The 16,907-nt window shown below is 40.5% G+C and overlaps 1 protein-coding gene across 2 annotated transcripts in view; it reads right to left on the reverse strand.

The window, feature by feature from the left end:
- Nucleotides 1-16,907, reverse strand: part of MROH8 (maestro heat like repeat family member 8) — a 60,263-nt gene that overhangs the window by 9,062 nt on the left and 34,294 nt on the right. For both annotated transcript variants that reach the window (XM_070801636.1, XM_070801635.1), the window contains exons 11-20: nt 15,625-15,777; nt 13,799-13,959; nt 9,956-10,091; nt 7,318-7,508; nt 5,631-5,768; nt 5,056-5,170; nt 4,588-4,728; nt 4,085-4,249; nt 2,888-3,043; nt 658-780 (exon numbers count right to left, since the gene is read on the reverse strand). In XM_070801636.1, coding sequence (XP_070657737.1) covers nt 658-780; nt 2,888-3,043; nt 4,085-4,249; nt 4,588-4,728; nt 5,056-5,170; nt 5,631-5,768; nt 7,318-7,508; nt 9,956-10,091; nt 13,799-13,959; nt 15,625-15,777 — 1,479 coding nt within the window. The remainder of the gene's footprint in view (nt 1-657; nt 781-2,887; nt 3,044-4,084; nt 4,250-4,587; nt 4,729-5,055; nt 5,171-5,630; nt 5,769-7,317; nt 7,509-9,955; nt 10,092-13,798; nt 13,960-15,624; nt 15,778-16,907) is intronic.

Genomic DNA, 16,907 nt, shown 5'->3' on the forward strand with positions numbered 1-16,907 from the left:
AGATCCCTGGGAAGAGTCAGTCATGGAGTCTTCATAATAAGATACCAGTGGTTCTAGACTCAGTTGTCTAGAAAACCATGGATGGGCCTCCTTGGGCTGCTCTGGCTCAAGCCTGCCCCTAAGATGAGTCACAGTAGCCTCTCTCAAGTTTGTAAAGAGAAAGGATGCCATCTGGGGCCTCTCAGAGCCAGTGGCATGCCGCCATTGTGTTGCAAGGCTTACAACAGCACGTCAGCCCTTGCTTGGGCTGATGCTCTGATGGAGGGTAAAATAATTCACTATATCCAAAGAAAGGATTAAAGATCATTGCAAAGGCCAAACATAACCCCATTTCCATTCACCCCATAAGTAGTTTTTGAGTATGTACTATTACCCTGACTCTGCAGCCCCTAAGTCAGGTTAGTGGAGTTCCCAAGAGTTCACTAGGCTTTTTTGGTGAGGAAGGGTGGTAAGAGAAAATGAATTTTGATTCATTTGGGAGGAAACTACAGAAAAATGGATTCGTAGAACAAGATTGGTCATAGATATCAAGTGCTGATGTGAGAAGGATGGGAAATGTTTCCTTTATGTCATATTCCTTCATTAAAAACTATGTCTGAAAAAAAATAAGCATGTCAACATATTAAGGAGTTACCAAAGCCATTATTGCTCACATACAAAGAACTTGCAGATTGTTGCAACATCACTAGGGTTGATGAACCAGGGATCTTTGCAGTACACTGCTTGGGGCAGCTTCCACTTCAGGAACCGGGCACATATAGTTAGCACTTGCCTGCTCTCCTGTGAAAAGGATGATCAGAGATCAGCATTTTCAAACATGTTTTAGCTGAGATTACCTTTCTTCAAATAAAATGCTAAAGTCTAATATGATAAACTCAAAATTATCTTGTTTGAAGTGAGGGCAAGGTGCCTTCCTTCAACTTTCCCAAACAGTCTCTACAGAGAACCCATAAAATCTGCAGGGTTCTGGGGAAAATGGAGAAACCACTGGTCGAGGGCATAAGTGAGAGCTACTAACATCAAGTGTAATACCCAGATCAGAGATTTGGGCAGGAGTCCCACTACCCCATGCTTCTAGAGAGAGGGCTCCCATGCCTACTCGCTGCTCCTAGGTTATTCTCCTGTCACTACGCATAGGAAAGTAGCTCCCCATCTCACAGTCCTTGTAAATCTCTAGCTTGGAAGAAACTTTGGAAAGTATTGATCCTGTCTTGATCCTGATACTTGAGCAAAATTAGCAAGTGGTCTTCTTCTTTACACACTGCCCTCAGAAGGCCCCCATGCACCATATAACACCCCTGGTAAGTCTCCAAGCAAGTGTTTGGTCCCAGTTCCACTAGACATCTGGGCCATTAAAATTCCTCTGGGGACAGATGGAATGCACATTAGTTCAGTTACTTTGTTATGAATTGTAAGTGTCTAGTAAAAAGTTAAAGATACCCAGATATTTCACTTCTGGGTTGATGCCCTCAGGAAACTCTGAGACATTTACACAAAGAAGTTTACCAAAATGCTCACTGCAGCATTATAATAAGGAAAAAATAAAAGTAATCTAAATGTCTAGGAATAAAAGAATGGGATAAGTTGCAGTTACAAGACAGAATTCTATATAGCAGTGATAAGTGAATTAGGGCTATATAACATGAATAAATCTTCTAAATATGTTAAACAAAGAAAAAGCAAATTGCTGAAAGGATTTACAAATGATATGAACAAAGTTTTTTAAGGTATAAAACTTTTTTCAGATAAAGTTTTAAAACATGAAAAATAATACCTCAGAAATGATAACAAAATTTGAGATTTTGCGTGATTTTTTCCAGTTTTATTTCTCAGCCTAGGTGGTAGGTGTATTGATGTTTTAAATTATGTCGTCAGTGCCAGTGATTCCTAACCTTAGGCTGGATCCCTCCCCTTTGCTGAGGCCACCTTCTGAGGAGCCTTGACAAGCTGGCTAGAAGGTGTTCAAAGTCTGAAGGAAAATAAGTCTTGACTGCTCTAGGCTTTGCCTGATCACCAAAAGCTGGCTGGGGTGCAGGGTGGGGGTCAGGGATCAGTACTGTCTGTCCCATGTCTGTGACCTCTATGGGGCACACTTTGCCATCACTTGGTTGGGAGGCTCTGACCTATACTTCACTGAGGTCTGAAGTATTTTGTATTTATGGCTACAAGGCCATAACACTTCCCCCATAACAAGGTGCCAAGGCCCACCGTAATCTTTAGTCCTGTTTCTGAATCTTTCTGTAAGGAAGACTATAGGTGGGTGGGAGCTCCAGCATTTTCCCAGACTCCTTGCAGCCTAAACCCACTTCTCTGGTTGGCTGTAACTGGTGGTCACAGGACCTTGAAAAAGACCAGCTTCTGAGGTATGGGAGAGTACTAAAGATGATGCCATCCCTCCCACAATTCTTATAGAGGAACCTCTGGGAGATTAAGGAGATTTCAAAGATATCTCCAGATTTCAGAGAAGCTTCTCTGTTCCTGATTTAGCCTCAACATTAGTCTATTTGTCTCAAGGCCACAAGGCTGTTCTTGAATTAAAAAGAAAAGACAACAGACTGTGATCATCATTAACAGAAAGAGTCTCTTGAATTGGGCAGTGTGTTGAGAGTTCTGGGCTAGGCTGAATATTGGAGGGGCTACAGAAAGGTATAATAATACATGATTTTCACCCACATAGGATCATGATTTGCTACACAGAAATAAGGAGTAAGATTTTTCACACAATTCACTTAGGTAAAATACTTGAAAGGAAGCCCGTGCCAGAGGAAATGGGGAATAAAGATGATACCACAAAGTCCATGCCCTCAAAGAAATGAGGGCCTGTTTGCAGAGTTGACTCTGGATTTGAACTTATTCAGGGCTGAAAGAAGTTAACAGTAGGCATTACCGTAGCAATTGCATCATTCTCATCCTGAGAATACAGAAGAAGTGGGACCAAGCTGTCCAGGACTTGGCTCTCTACACCCTTCTTATCTGCGTATTTCACAGACTTTATGGAGGCTCCAAAGAGGGTCATGGAGAAACGATGAACATCCGGTCTTACCTATGAAGGATGTTCAAAGGGAAGCAACTCACTGAATGTGTTCATGCTTAACTTATAAGAGCTCTAGGTCGGCTGAAATGCCAGTCCTAACAGGAGGATATTTAGATGTTGGTAGCTGAGGGCAAGAAACCAAATATATGTGGAGACAGTCACACTTGCTGCTTTGCATGGCTCATTCTCTCACTCCAGGAATGAGTCCTCACCACTTGTATCTGCTCCTAGTATTAACCATCCACTCAGGCTGGGCTTCCCAGGTGGTGCTATTGGTAAAGGACCTGCCTGCCAATGCAGGAGATGTAAGAGATGCTGCTTTGTCTCAGGGTTGGGAAGATCCCCCCAGAGGAGGGCATGGCAACCCGCTCCAGTATTCTTGCCTGGAGAATCCTATGGACAGAGGAGCCTGGCTGGCTACAGTCCATGGGGTCACAAAGAGCTGGACACGACTGAAGTGACTTAGCACATACATATCACATGCTGTTTTGCTGAAATTAAAAATTCCAGCCTTGGCATATTTGACTCTTCAGAATGTGGTTCATTGGGCCACATTTATTTCTCTTTTATTTTTAGCTGGGCCACTTAGCATGCAGGATCTTAGTTCCCTGACCAGGGATGAAACCCACGCCTCCTGCAGTGGAAGCGTAGGGTCTTAACCACTAGACAGCCAGGGAAGTCTCCCTGCGTATTTTTTTTAACAAATCTTTGGGATCTGGGATGGAGACATAAGTATAGTCCACTATCCTGACCCAGTCCTGATTGTTCCTTGAAAGAAAAGACAATGTCTTTTCTTATAGAAACTCCTTCTTCATCCCAGGAAGCAGGGGAGTACCTTGGCAAGTCTCTATGCCTCAGTTTTTAATCTGAAAAACAGTAACACCAGCCCTACCAACATCACAGGGTTACCTAGAAGGGTCTTAAGAGATTTGAAAGTGCTCTTAACAAAAAAGTACAATCTAAAATAGAGTTATTACTATCCCAACCTCGGTTTGCTGTTATGCCAATTACCTTCCCCCTAGGAAAGTCTCTCCTCTCCCCTTATCTTACATCACCAAATAAGGAGAAGAGGGTCTTCATCATGGCAGTCAGGGTGGTGAAATCCATTGTCCTGACGAATTGCAGGAGTATCTGAATGGCTAACAAAACAATCTTCTCGTCGGATTCACATAAAAGGTCTAGGATGCACGGCAGCAGGCTCTTGATGTCTTCCCTCTGTGTGCCCAAAACAGTGAATCACCACCCCTCCCGATGGCACTTCCTTTGTTACCAGAGTAGGGCTTCCCACCTGTGCTCTGTCCCTGGTGTTTGTTGAGTTGTTGATTGTTCTGGCCAGCCCAGAACAGAGAATTAAAGAGGGCCTGATGCCATCTCTCAGTATTGGCAGGACTGATAAGTAGAGAAGGCAAAAGAACTTATGTACATATGTATACCTGTGGCTGATTCATGTTGATGTATGGCAGAAACCAATGCAATATTGTGTAGCCATTATCCTTCCACTAAAAATAAATAATTTTTAAAATTAATTAAAAAAATAGAATTGGTGGTCTTACCATTTCCTCCTGTCTGGTAAGATAGCACAGTCCCCTCAGGGCAAGAATTTTAAAGGGATTATTTTCAAGAAGTAGCCAGTCTTTCAAGCGGGCAACACAGTATATGCTGGGAAATCTCCGAGCCACTGGACTCTGAAGAAGCTGAAAGAACCCAGAAAGTGGCCAAAGAAGTTACCTTTTAGCCCTTTTTCATGAGGGGAGCCAGCTTCCTACCAACTCCGAAACACCTATTTTCCTTTGAAACTTCTACTCTACAGCACATACATTACAGGATGATGCTTCCACTGCAGGGACCTAAGGAACACTGAATATGTGGACAGAGAACTTCAATAAGGTTAAATTTGGACCATTTCTATCCTATGTCTGAATCGGACCCTAGTTGGTCACTCAGTTGGACATGGCCTAGGAAGGCTGGTACAGCTCCCTTATAGGCTTCCTGAATACATACAGCCTCTGAAGAAGTCCTACCTCCACAAAAAAGCCTGCCGATGTGAGCTTATGTTTATCGTTCCCTCGGTTAAGAAAAGGCACTAACAGGTACATGACCTTATGTGCAAGGAGATGATTTCTCTCCAGCAATGCACTGCAAGACAGAACACAGAACATCTCTCAGAAATGCTCTTACTCAGAGAGCAATGTTCCCAGGGCAGGGATTGGGGGTGAGGGGGCTCTCAAGTTTTTCCTCAGCTTCAGGTGCACGAGAGGGTAAGTTCAGTTCAGTTCAGTCACTCAGTTGTGTCCGACTCTTTGCAACCCCATGGACAGCAGTATGCCAGGCTTCCCTGTCCATTACCAACTCCCAGAGTTTACTCAAACTCATGTCCATCGAGTCGGTGATGCCATCCAACCATTTCATCCTCTGTCGCCCCCTTCTCCTCCCGAGGGTAAGGCAGGGCTGAAAAATTTGCTGGAATTATGGGCATTTGTCCATTCTGGGATGAGAAGGTTATTCAACTTTGGTGGCTCTGATAACTAAAAGGGGGGAAAAATTACCTTAAAACACAGCTGATTTAGAGCAGGGATGCATGGCAAGGAAGTCTTACTTGGCAAGGAGGGATACTCCCTGAAGATGGCAATCTTTTCCTTCCAGAAGGGTCCATCCTTTATTCTTTTCCATGATGTTGAATTCCTGCCAGCAGAATGTTCTGAGGAGTAGAGTCTTTGTAGCCTGTATGGCGAAGCTAATCCAAGAAAAATAGTACAAGTGAATATAGTACCGGTCCCTCCAACTGAAGAGCATAAAATCACCTGCTCTCACCGAGGAAGGCCATGTATTGATAGCTGCTGGACTCTAATTCTCTTCTTTCTAGATTTTCCTAAAGATTCTCAGTGCTCTAATACTTGAAAGGCCTTTCACACAAACTCTAAGCATAAAGAAATCCAATAAAATTGTGTTTCCCTGGGAGAATGGAAAGAAGTCTATGCTAAAACAAATGATGTAGGATGCTAAACTGAGATTCACTGCTTTTTCCTTTACAGCTTTATTTAGATAGAATTTATACCTCCCTTAAATTTACTCCATTGCTTTTGAAAACTACTTATCAAACTAGTATTTTGGACATAATATCAGAGAATCTTGAAGCTGGAAAGGTCCTTGGAGAATACCTAGCCTGAGCTCACTTACAGATAAGAAAACAGGCACAGAACAACAGAAAGATTCGCCCAGAGTACAGAGTTATTTAAAGGAATGAGAATCAGGACTTCCCTCGTGGTCCAGTAGTTAAGACTCCGCCTGCCAATGCAGAGGACACGGATTTGATCCCTGCTCCAGGAAGCCTTCACATGCAGCAGGGCAACTAAGCCTGTGCATCACAACCATGGAGCCTTGCACTCGGGCTACCACAACTACTGAGCCCATGCACCTAGAGCCCATGTTGCACAGTGAGAAGCCACGGCAAGGAGAAGCAACTAGAGAGTAGCCCCCAACTTGCTGCAACAAAAGAAAGACTGCGTGCGGCAACAAAGACCCAGCAGAACCTAAAATAAATACTTAAACAAAAAATGAATGAGAATCAGAACTCAAGTTCTTCTGCCTCTTAGTCAGGCATTCTTAAATATTCCATATTAGAGCACTTCCTCAGAAAGAAATCCATGTGCCCCAGAAATACTGAGAAATTTCTATTGAGACCCTAAAGGAGAATTTAAAAATACCTCCCTATACATGAAGCAGAAATAAGAAAATGCTCAGCTTCGGATCAGTATGGTCTTAGAGGTAGGTTTAAGGCTGTCTCGCTTGTCTCTGTCGCTACCTGATTTATCAAGAAAGGGCTGGCATGCTGTCATCCATTATTTTGCAGGGCATATGAACTCAGATAGCCAAATTTGCCTTGACACCAATAAGACTGGGCTTCCGTGGTAGCTCAGCTGGTAAAGAATCTGCCTGCAATGCAGGAGACCCCAGTTTGATTCCTAAGTAGGAAAGATCCGTTGGAGAAGGGATAGGCTACCCACTCCAATATTCTTGGGCTTCCAAGTATTCCTTGGCTCAGATGGTAAAGAATTTGCCTGCAATGCAGGAGACCTGGGTTCAATCTCTGGGTTGGGAAGATCCCCTGGTGAAGGGTACAGCTACCCATTCCAGTATTCTGGCCTGGAAAATTTCATGGACAGAGGAGCCTCATGGGCTTCAGTCCATGGAGTCTCAATGAGTCGGACGTCACCAGTAAGACCAAAGAGAACCAGTGAGAGCACAGAATGATTCCTGGTCAACAAAGTCACAGTGGACAGTACCACAAGGGGGTGACCTCTGAAGACACTTCCTGTTCTGGGTACAGGCCACTGGGGATGGCAACGTCAGACATGGTGAGGCCGATGGCGTGGTGAACCTGGACGAGCAGTGTCATGAGAAGCTGAGGGAAGAGCCGGAACGTAGCTGCCCGGAGTCTGTTCCCCACAAACACCTCATAAAGGGCATCTGTCACCTGTGGAGAAAAGCACACAGTGGAGCTGAACACCTGCTAATCCTAAAGTCTTGCTTTCGTTTTACTTCTGCTTGTTCCAGGACATGCTTTCTGGTTCTACTAAATCACAGGCAGAACAGCAAGTGACAGGGTACTGGGATAGGAGTGAAGTTGTCACTAAAAGTTGCCACAGTGAGGGGCATCCTGAAAACCAGAAGGAAACTATAAGGAAACCATTCGCATATTTGACCACATACAAATTTAAAGCCCGGGCAAAAAAAAAGACTGTTCATAAACAAAATCGGATGACAGATAATTTGCAGAAATGCTATAGTTTTAATATACACAATGCCCATATATGTCAGGAGGAACAAGTGAAAAGGCCTGCTACTCAAAGTGTGGGAAGTGTAGGCCACCGACCAGGAGCACTGGCGTCACCTGGAGCTGATTAGAAGTGGAGACGCGCAAGCACCCCTCCTCCAGCCCAGAATGTCTACTTCAATTAGATCCTTAGGTGATGGTGGTTTGCATGTGTATTAAAACTGAGAAGCACGGGTGTGTAGGACATGAAGAAAGAAGAAACATAAATGACCAACTGAAAAACATACATAAATGTTGAACCTTGCCAGTGACGGAACTGTAATTAGAATACGTTCCTTTTTCACCTAGCAGCTAGACAACAATGCTCGGTGTGGCAAGGCCGTGCTCACACATGATGACAGGAGGGCAGTGTTCTAGAGGGTCATTTGGGAACAGTACCAGAAGTTTAAATGAGCCCACCATTTGGCCCAGAAATTCCCCTTCAATGGACTTTATCCTAAGAAAATAATTTGGTATGTATAACAAAACTGATGCAAGCATGATTAAGTTTGCTATAGCACTGTTTTCACGACAAAAGTTTGAAAAGTGTCAAATGTTCACTAATAGGAAACAATAATGAAATAAATGGTTCTGCGTCATGTATTACCTATTTTTAAAAAGGTAATTAAAACCAGTTACTATGCAGCTATGAAAAGGATAACAGAGAGCCCTACATATTGATATAGAAAGTAGTTTGTGTATGATTAAATGAAAAACAGCAGATCATCAAATGGTATGTACTGTGATGTTATTAATATACATACAGAATTTTATAGACTAATCAGATTAAATGTATACCTTTATCTGCTCTAACACCTAAAACTGCACTAAAAGGACATTTTAGGGATTTTTTAAAAGGCATAAACCCACAAGAACAGAGAGCATAAGAGAGAAGACAGTAGCAGATTAGAGACTTCAAAGTAATTCTGAAAGCTAAAAAAAAAAGTATGATAATAACTTAGGTCAGAGAAAGCAGAATTGTAAACTGGTAGGGAATAAAATAAAGTAAAAAGTAGTCGTGAAGTGGGGTGGAAGAGGGGTGGATTAAAATTAGTTTGGAGTTTGCTTTAATAATATAAACTATTATATACAGGATGGATAAACAATAATGCCCTACTGTATAGCATAGGGAACTATATTTGATATCCTGTGATAAACCATAATGGAAAAGAATATGAAAAAGAATATGCATATATATATATGAATAACTGAATCACCTTCCTATATATAGTAGAAATTAATACATTGTTAATAAAATGAAATAAAATAGACATGGATATGGTGGAGGCTGTGTATGCAGAGGGGCAGGGAATATATAGGAACTCTCTGTACTTTTCTGCTCAGTTCTGCTGTGAGCCTAAAACTGCTCTAAAAAAAAATTATTTAAAAGGAAAAATATAGAGGGAAAAAGTATGCCAAGTACATATACAAGAAGTTTATACATTATAAACACTTGCAGAAAGCTCATTTTTAGGGACATGGTATAGCCATGAGCTAAGATAGTTTATTGATTTTTAAGGGATTATTTAAAAATATATCCAAAAATATGTGGTGAAGACTGGAGACTATATGTGACCTGAAAAACCTAAAATATTTACCACCTGGTCCTTGACAGAAAAAGTTTGCCAACGTCTGCTCAAGGTGGGCCTTTGGGAGATATCCCTGGTGGTCCAGTGGTTAAGACTCTGCCCTTTCATGCAGGAGGTGTGTGTTCGATCTCTGGTCAGATAACTAAGATCCTACATCTGCGAGGTGTGGCCAAAAAAAATTAAAAAATAACAACAATTTTTCAAAGGAGGACCTTTGGTTTCTATTTTATATTCTTCTATATTCTTTGAAATGTTTGTACTCTCTTGACTATGATGATATGCATTTTTTAAAAGATGAGAAAAAGAATGCTTAAAACAGATGAAACCATACTGACTCCTTCACTCATCTCAGCCTCCTCCACATCCATCCCTTGGTGGTGACACTGGTGGATTTATAAATGGATGAGGGAAACAAACTTTGAGAGGAACCAAAAGGAACACTCTCCAGATGGTGCTGGGCCAATTATCCAGGAGGGCCATGGTGGGCTAAAGTTGGAGGGGCAAAGCTCAAGGGCTTACAGCAACAGCCACATAGGCCATCTTGTCCTGGGAGTCAGAATCATGGCATTTCTGCAGCTTCCTCAGGAGTCTCCAGAGAATCCAGGTCGTTTTGGGCAGCTCCACCTCCAGAGTTCTCCACAACTCAGCCAGATGCCTAGAAATCCAGAGGAAGAGGGTTCAGAAGAATGGCTTATCCTAGGCCAACCATGATCATGAGCTTCCCAGAATCCATCTGGAATCCAATCTATAAGAGGTTTTCCTCTCTGAGGCTCGATTCTTCAGAATTGCCATCTGATTCCACAACAGTAACTCCCAAGGTTTCATAGACTCAAGTTCCCACAACCTCAGCATGGACATTAAGACCATTCACAAACTGGTCCTAACATATCTTTTCAATCTCACAACTTTCCTATCTCATACTCTGTACTCTAAGTTTCCTACGTCATTTTCATTTCTAACAGAGTCTACAGTTCTCACTTGACTTAAAGCAATAGTTTTCCAAGAACTAGAACAAGCACAAAAAAATATAATAATGCTAAAATTACATTTAAATCAACTGAATATAGTTAATACTTTATACCAAATCATATATTTTACATAAGAATCTAGTGTATTAATAGGTAAGCTGAAGCAAGTAGTAAAGATTTAAAAACAATGTTTCAGAGACATACACAAAATTAAGACCATTAAACAATCTGTATTAACTCATTTTTCTTCTGGATGAGTAAAAGTTCTCCTTTATTCCTTTTCCGGTAAGTGGCCTGAGGTGACCTCTAAAAATGGTGCGCTATTCACTCGACCCAGAAAACTCCACAAAATCATGCAAATCAAGAGGTTAAAATCTTCGTGTTCACTTTAAGAACACTCGTGGAACTGTCCAGGCCATGAAGGATATGCATATCCAAAAAGCCACCAAATATCTGAAGGATATCACTTTAAAGAAGCAATGTGTGCCATTCCGTCGTTACAACGGCTGAGCTGGTAGGTGTGCACAGGCCAAACAGTGGGGCTGGACGCAGGGTCGGTGACCCAAAAACAGTGCTGAATTTTTACTGTACATGCTCAAAAATGCAGAGTAATGCTGAACTTACGGGCTTAGATGTAGATTCTCTGGTCATTGAGCACATCCAGGTGAACAAAGTCCCAAAATGCGGTGGAGGACTTATAGAGCTCACGGTTGGATCAACCCCTACATGAGCTCTTCCTGCCACATTGAGATGATCCTTATTGAAAAAGAACAGATTGTTCCTAAACCAGAAGAGGAGGTTGCACGGAAGAAAAAGATATCCCAGGAGAAACTGAAGAAACAAAAACTTATGGCCCGGGAATAAATGCTGCAAAAAATAAGTGCAAAACAAGTTAAAAAAAAGTTCTCCTTTATTTGATACAGTGGGGTAATGGCTCAGACAGTAAAGCGTCTGCCTATAGTGTGGGAAACCCTGGTTCAATCTCTAGGTCAGGAAGATCCTCTGGAGAAGGAAATGGCAACGGACTCCAGTACTTTTGCCTGGAAAATCCCAAGGATGGAGGAGCCTGGTAGGCTACAGTCCATGGGATTGCAAACAGTCGGACACGACTGAGCAACTAAACTTTCTCTCAGCTTGCAGAAAACATTAACACTGCACCAAGACATTATATGAAACTCATTCATTGAAACCAGTTTTGAAACAATTTTCAAAGTTTAAAGCTGAGAAATCTTCAGCAAGTGGTGCTGGGAAACCTGCATGTAAATCAATGAAATTAGAACACTCCCTCATACCATACACAAAAATAAACTCAAAATGGCTTAAAGACTTCAATATAAGACATTAAACTCCTAGATCATAAAACTCCTAGAAGAGAACATAGGCAAAACATTTTCTGACATAAATCGTAGCAATATTCTCTTAGATCAGTCTCCCAAGGCAAAAGAAATAAAAGCAAAAATACATGAATGAGACCTAATCAAACCTAAAAATTTTGCACAGCAAAGGAAACCATAAATAAAACAAAAAGACAATCTACAGACTAGGACAATATATTTACAAACAATGCAACTGATAAGTGCTTAATTTCCAAAACATATTATTTGAACAGGTCATACGGCTCAGTATAGAAACAAACAATCCAATCAAAAGATGGGCAGAAGACCTAAATAGTCATTTCAAAGAAGACATATGGATGGCCAACAGGCACATGAAAAGATGTTCAATATTGCTAATTATCAGAGAAATGCAAATCAAAACTACAATGAGATATTATCTCACACCTACTAGTCAGAATGGCCATCATCAAAAGTTTACAAATAATAAATGCTGGAGAGGGTGTAGAGAAAAGTGAACCCTCCTTCACTGTTGGTGGGAATGTAAACTGGTGCAGTCACTATGGAAAACAGTATGGAAGTTCCTTAAAAAACTACAAATAGATTTGCCATATGATTCAGCAATTTTACTCCTGAGTGTATATCTGAAAAAGATAAAAACTCTAATTCAGAAACATATGCATACCAATGTTTATAGTGGCACTACTTACAGTAGTCAAGACATGGAAGCAACTTAAGTGTCTATCAACAAATGAACTGATAAAGATGTGGTATATATACACAATGGAATATTAGTCAGCCATAAAAATGAATAAAATATTGCCATTTGCAGCAACATGGATGGACCTAGAAATTATCATACTATGTGTAGTAAGCCAGACAAAGACAAACATCATATAGTATCACTTACATACGGACTCTAAAAAACTGATACAAATGAACTTTTTAATAAAATAGAAACAGACTCACAGACATAGAAAACAATTTATGGTTACCAAAGGGAAAAGTCGGGGGGGAGGGATAAATTAGGAGTTTGGAATTAACAGTTACACAGCACCATATATAAAATAGTTAAACAACAAGGACTGACTGTATAGCACAAGGAACTATTAATATATTCAATATCTTGTAACAATCTATAATGGAAAAGAATCTGAAAAGAATCTAGAAAAAATGTGAATACAAACACTGAATCACTTTGCTGTGTACCCGAAACTAACATAATACTGTAAATCAAATATACTTCAATTTTTTAAAAAGCTAAGAAATCTTTCTTTCAAAATAGTAATTACCCAAAATCACAGTATATAAAGCAGATAAATAGAAGGGCTGCTCTGGTTAAAGTGGGATAGGGCCTGAATGCCTCATTGCCTTCCCCATAAAGCATTTCCTGGAACTTCCAGGGTGCCTTGCCTCCAACTCAAAACCACTAGTCATAAAAAAGCTTCTTCTTTGTTCCTCTCTGTGATTCTATTCTTATTTATGTATATACTTATACTTTATTATATATATATTTATACTTTATTTTTTATATATATATTCATTTTTGGCTAAATTTTTCTCAAATGTATTGCAGATATCATGACATTCACCCCTAAATCTCCCTTAAATTATCTGTCTCTTAAGAATAAGGAAATTTTATACATATTACTATTTCACAACTAAGATTACATTAATTTAGTAATTAGTATATATATTTAAATCTCTTGAAAATTTTCTTTTATAGCTTTTGCTTTTCTTTCAGAATCCAATCAAAGTCATTTATTGCATTTGGTTATGACACTTTAGTGTCTTTTTATCTAGAACAGTGCCTTTGGCACAATTATTTTCTTTCATGATAATTTTTTTGAAGAGTTCAGTCCAACTCTCTTGTAAAATGTTCTTCATTCTGGATTGTTTCCTTATTTTAGGCATTATGTTCTGATTTACCCTGAAGACATCTGTCTATATCATATTTCAACAAGAACATCCTTAGATTTTTGAGGGCAACCCTGCTCCACAGTACTCAGAGGTGTAGCACACACCCCTACTTAATCCAGAGGCTGTACCAATTCCGTTACCTGTCATATGGTACTGGGTGACACAGAAGGTGATCGATCACTGTATCTGTGTACTTGGGCCTGGACATAAGCAAACTCACAATATTTGTGATTTGTTGGCGAACATTAGGCTGGCTGCTTGTGGAGAGCAGGGCACAGATAACGCCCATAATTTCTGGCACCTGAAGAAGGGAAAGAAATCGCTTAAGACCTTACTGCTGTGGGACACTGATAGTTACTGAGCATACTGTAGTTATTTTGAAGAGGTCCTGGGGGCAACTTTTAATACCGAATGTTTATTATTTTTCAAAAAGTTTATTATTATCAAAACTACTAAAAGTATACCTGTATGAATGTATATGCACATAAAAAGATTTGGAAAAACATATATCTAAACATATTAATGTGTCTTTGAGTGATGGGATATTTACATTTTTGCTTATATATTTTTTCTAATTTTTCCTTAAATATTATGTATTGGTTTTATAATAAGACAAACTAATAAAAGCTGGAAGGAGGCTGGTTTTTCCCCACTCTGGCTCTGAGAATGGCAGGGGAGTCATAGCTGCCTTCCTCCTGCAGAAGTTTATCATATTCAGGTAAAGGAAACAAGAGCCACTAGGCTTGATCCATTTCTCTGCTTTGACTGCTCTTCCTGCTCCTAGTCTTGTGGCTCAAGGTCTCTGTGAAAATGTCAGCTTTTCAAAAGGCAGTCCTTAGTAGCCTTATATAAAATAGCCATTCTTACCACCAGCTGCCAGAAACGGTTTGAGGATGGGCATGTGATGGCATTCTGACCAATGAACATGGAGGAAAACCAGCTGGGGGCTTCTGGGAAAGATTTTTCTCTCTGATTAAAGGCAAGCAACCTCTCTCTTCTTTGCTGGGTAGTCTTAACTGCTTAGAGAGTTGGAAATTGTGGTGGCTGTCTTACTTATGAATATATGAACAGATTAAGTGGGAATGATGGAAAAACTCCTGGCTCTCTTATAAAGCTGTTGAGTTGCTGGACCCATCCTAGAAAATATACCTTACTTCCAGACTTCTTAATATATGAGGTGATAAACCCTTTGTATAAGCTTCTCACAAATATTTTTTTTCACAGCTGAAAGCACCCAAAAGATACAAATGCCCATTTCACCATCTTCCAAAATAGTACTGATCTTTTTGTATCTTTGCTAATAGATTAAAAAATGGGTTTTCATCATTTTAAAATTATTTTTATTTTTATCAAAGTGCAACATGCACACAATTTTAAAAGTCCAGTGGTATTCAAGGCTCTCTCTGGCCTATTCCCCAGGTCCATACTCCAGAGACAACTACTTTAATCCATTTTATTTCTTCCAGTATGTCCTTCCACATTTTAGATGATATAACCATACTGTTATTTCTTCATGTACCAATTTCATTAAAATAAACTCTCTTGATTTTAAATTTACTAAGTTAGCCTCCCTCTAGGATCACTGATGGCTTGGTTTTTTAAATTTTGGTACCTTTAACTAACCCGAATGAGGATCTAAACTGGAGTTACCATTCTCGTGTATGTTAATTATATTAAAAAAAAAAAAAATACAATCTTTTGGAAAACAGGGGCCATACCTCAGATTAAAAAAACAAAACAAAACCTGCCATCCCTAGCTGCATACACAGTGGCTGTATATGCTTGTTGAATGCATGATTTTTCCGCATTAACTAAATAGACTAAGGCTTTGGCCATGGTCCCTTCAGTGGTTGTTCTCAGTTGTATTCTGCTGAATAGGAACAGCAGGAGAGACCTTAGCATCTGCAGGTGGGGACAGGGCTCTGCCTGCATTTTAAACTCGGGAAATGTCCCCTGAGTGGTTTACCTTCTCAAACCGGGACTGTGCATTCTTCACCAATGCTTTCAGCAATTCCCCCGCTGACCGCTGCGTGTGGGGATGTTTCAGGTTTTTCAGGCCATCCAGTGTAGCCATCACAAACTGGTAGAGCTCGTTGGAATTGAGAAAAACTTCGAAGACCTGAGATGATTTAGGGAAAATGAACTTTCGAGATGGATGGTTTAACAGGAAGAGTCCTGAACAAGGAACAATTCTAAGTCAACAATCAGAGAAGCACACAAAGACTGTTTACAGAAGTGAAAAACTGGAAGCAAACCAGTGTCCCGAGGGACTGTGCATGGTTTCTTACAACTCTGACTTTTAGAAAGAAGCTTGTACTGACTTCCCTGACAGTCGGGTGGTTAGGACTCTGTGCTTCCACTGCAGGGAGCACGTGTTTGATTCCTGGTTGAGGAACCAAGATCCTGCAAGCTAGGGATCATGGCCAAAGATAAAAAAGCTTGATTACTGAGATACTCAGAAAGAGTGACATATGATACTTTTACAGAAATAAGAATTAAGGAAAGGCCCTAATGCTCTATGGCTGACAGGGACACAAGCCTAGCTAAAATAATTTGGAGATGATTTATTAAAATAATGTGTCATTCTGCTTCTCACTATACGTTCAGTTCAGTTCAGTTGCTCAGTTGTGTCTGGCTCTTTGTGATTCCCATGTAGCACGCCAGGCTTCCCTGTCCATCACCGGCTCCCAGATCTTAACTCACTCAAACTCATGTCCATCGAGTCAGCAGTGCCATCCAACCATCTCATCCTCTGTCGTCCCCTTCTCCTCCTGCCTTCAATCTTTCCCAGCATCAGGGTCTTTTCCAGTGAGTCAGTTTTTCAAGTCAGGTGGCCAAAGTATTGGAGTTTCACCTTTACCATCTGTCCTTCCAATGAATATTCAGGACTGATTCCCTTTAGGATGAACTGGTTGGATCTCCTTGCAGTACAAGGGACTCTCAAGAGTCTTCTCCAACACCATAGTTCAAAACCATCAATTCTTTGGTGCTCAGCTTTCTTTATAGTCCAACTCTCACATCCATACATGACCACTGGAAAAACCATAGCTTTGACTAGACGGACTTTTGTTGGCAAAGTAATGTCTCTTGCTTTTTAATATGCTGTCTAGGTTGATCATAACTTTTCTTCCAAGGAGCAAGCTTCTTTTAGTTTCATGGCTTCAGTCACCATCTGCAGTGATTTTGGAGCCCCCCAAAATAAAATCTGTCACTGTTTCCATTGTTTCCCCATCTATTTGCCATGAAGTG

The sequence above is a fragment of the Bos indicus genome, chromosome 13 (assembly GCF_029378745.1).
Source record: "Bos indicus isolate NIAB-ARS_2022 breed Sahiwal x Tharparkar chromosome 13, NIAB-ARS_B.indTharparkar_mat_pri_1.0, whole genome shotgun sequence".
Classification (NCBI taxonomy): Eukaryota; Metazoa; Chordata; class Mammalia; order Artiodactyla; family Bovidae; genus Bos; species Bos indicus.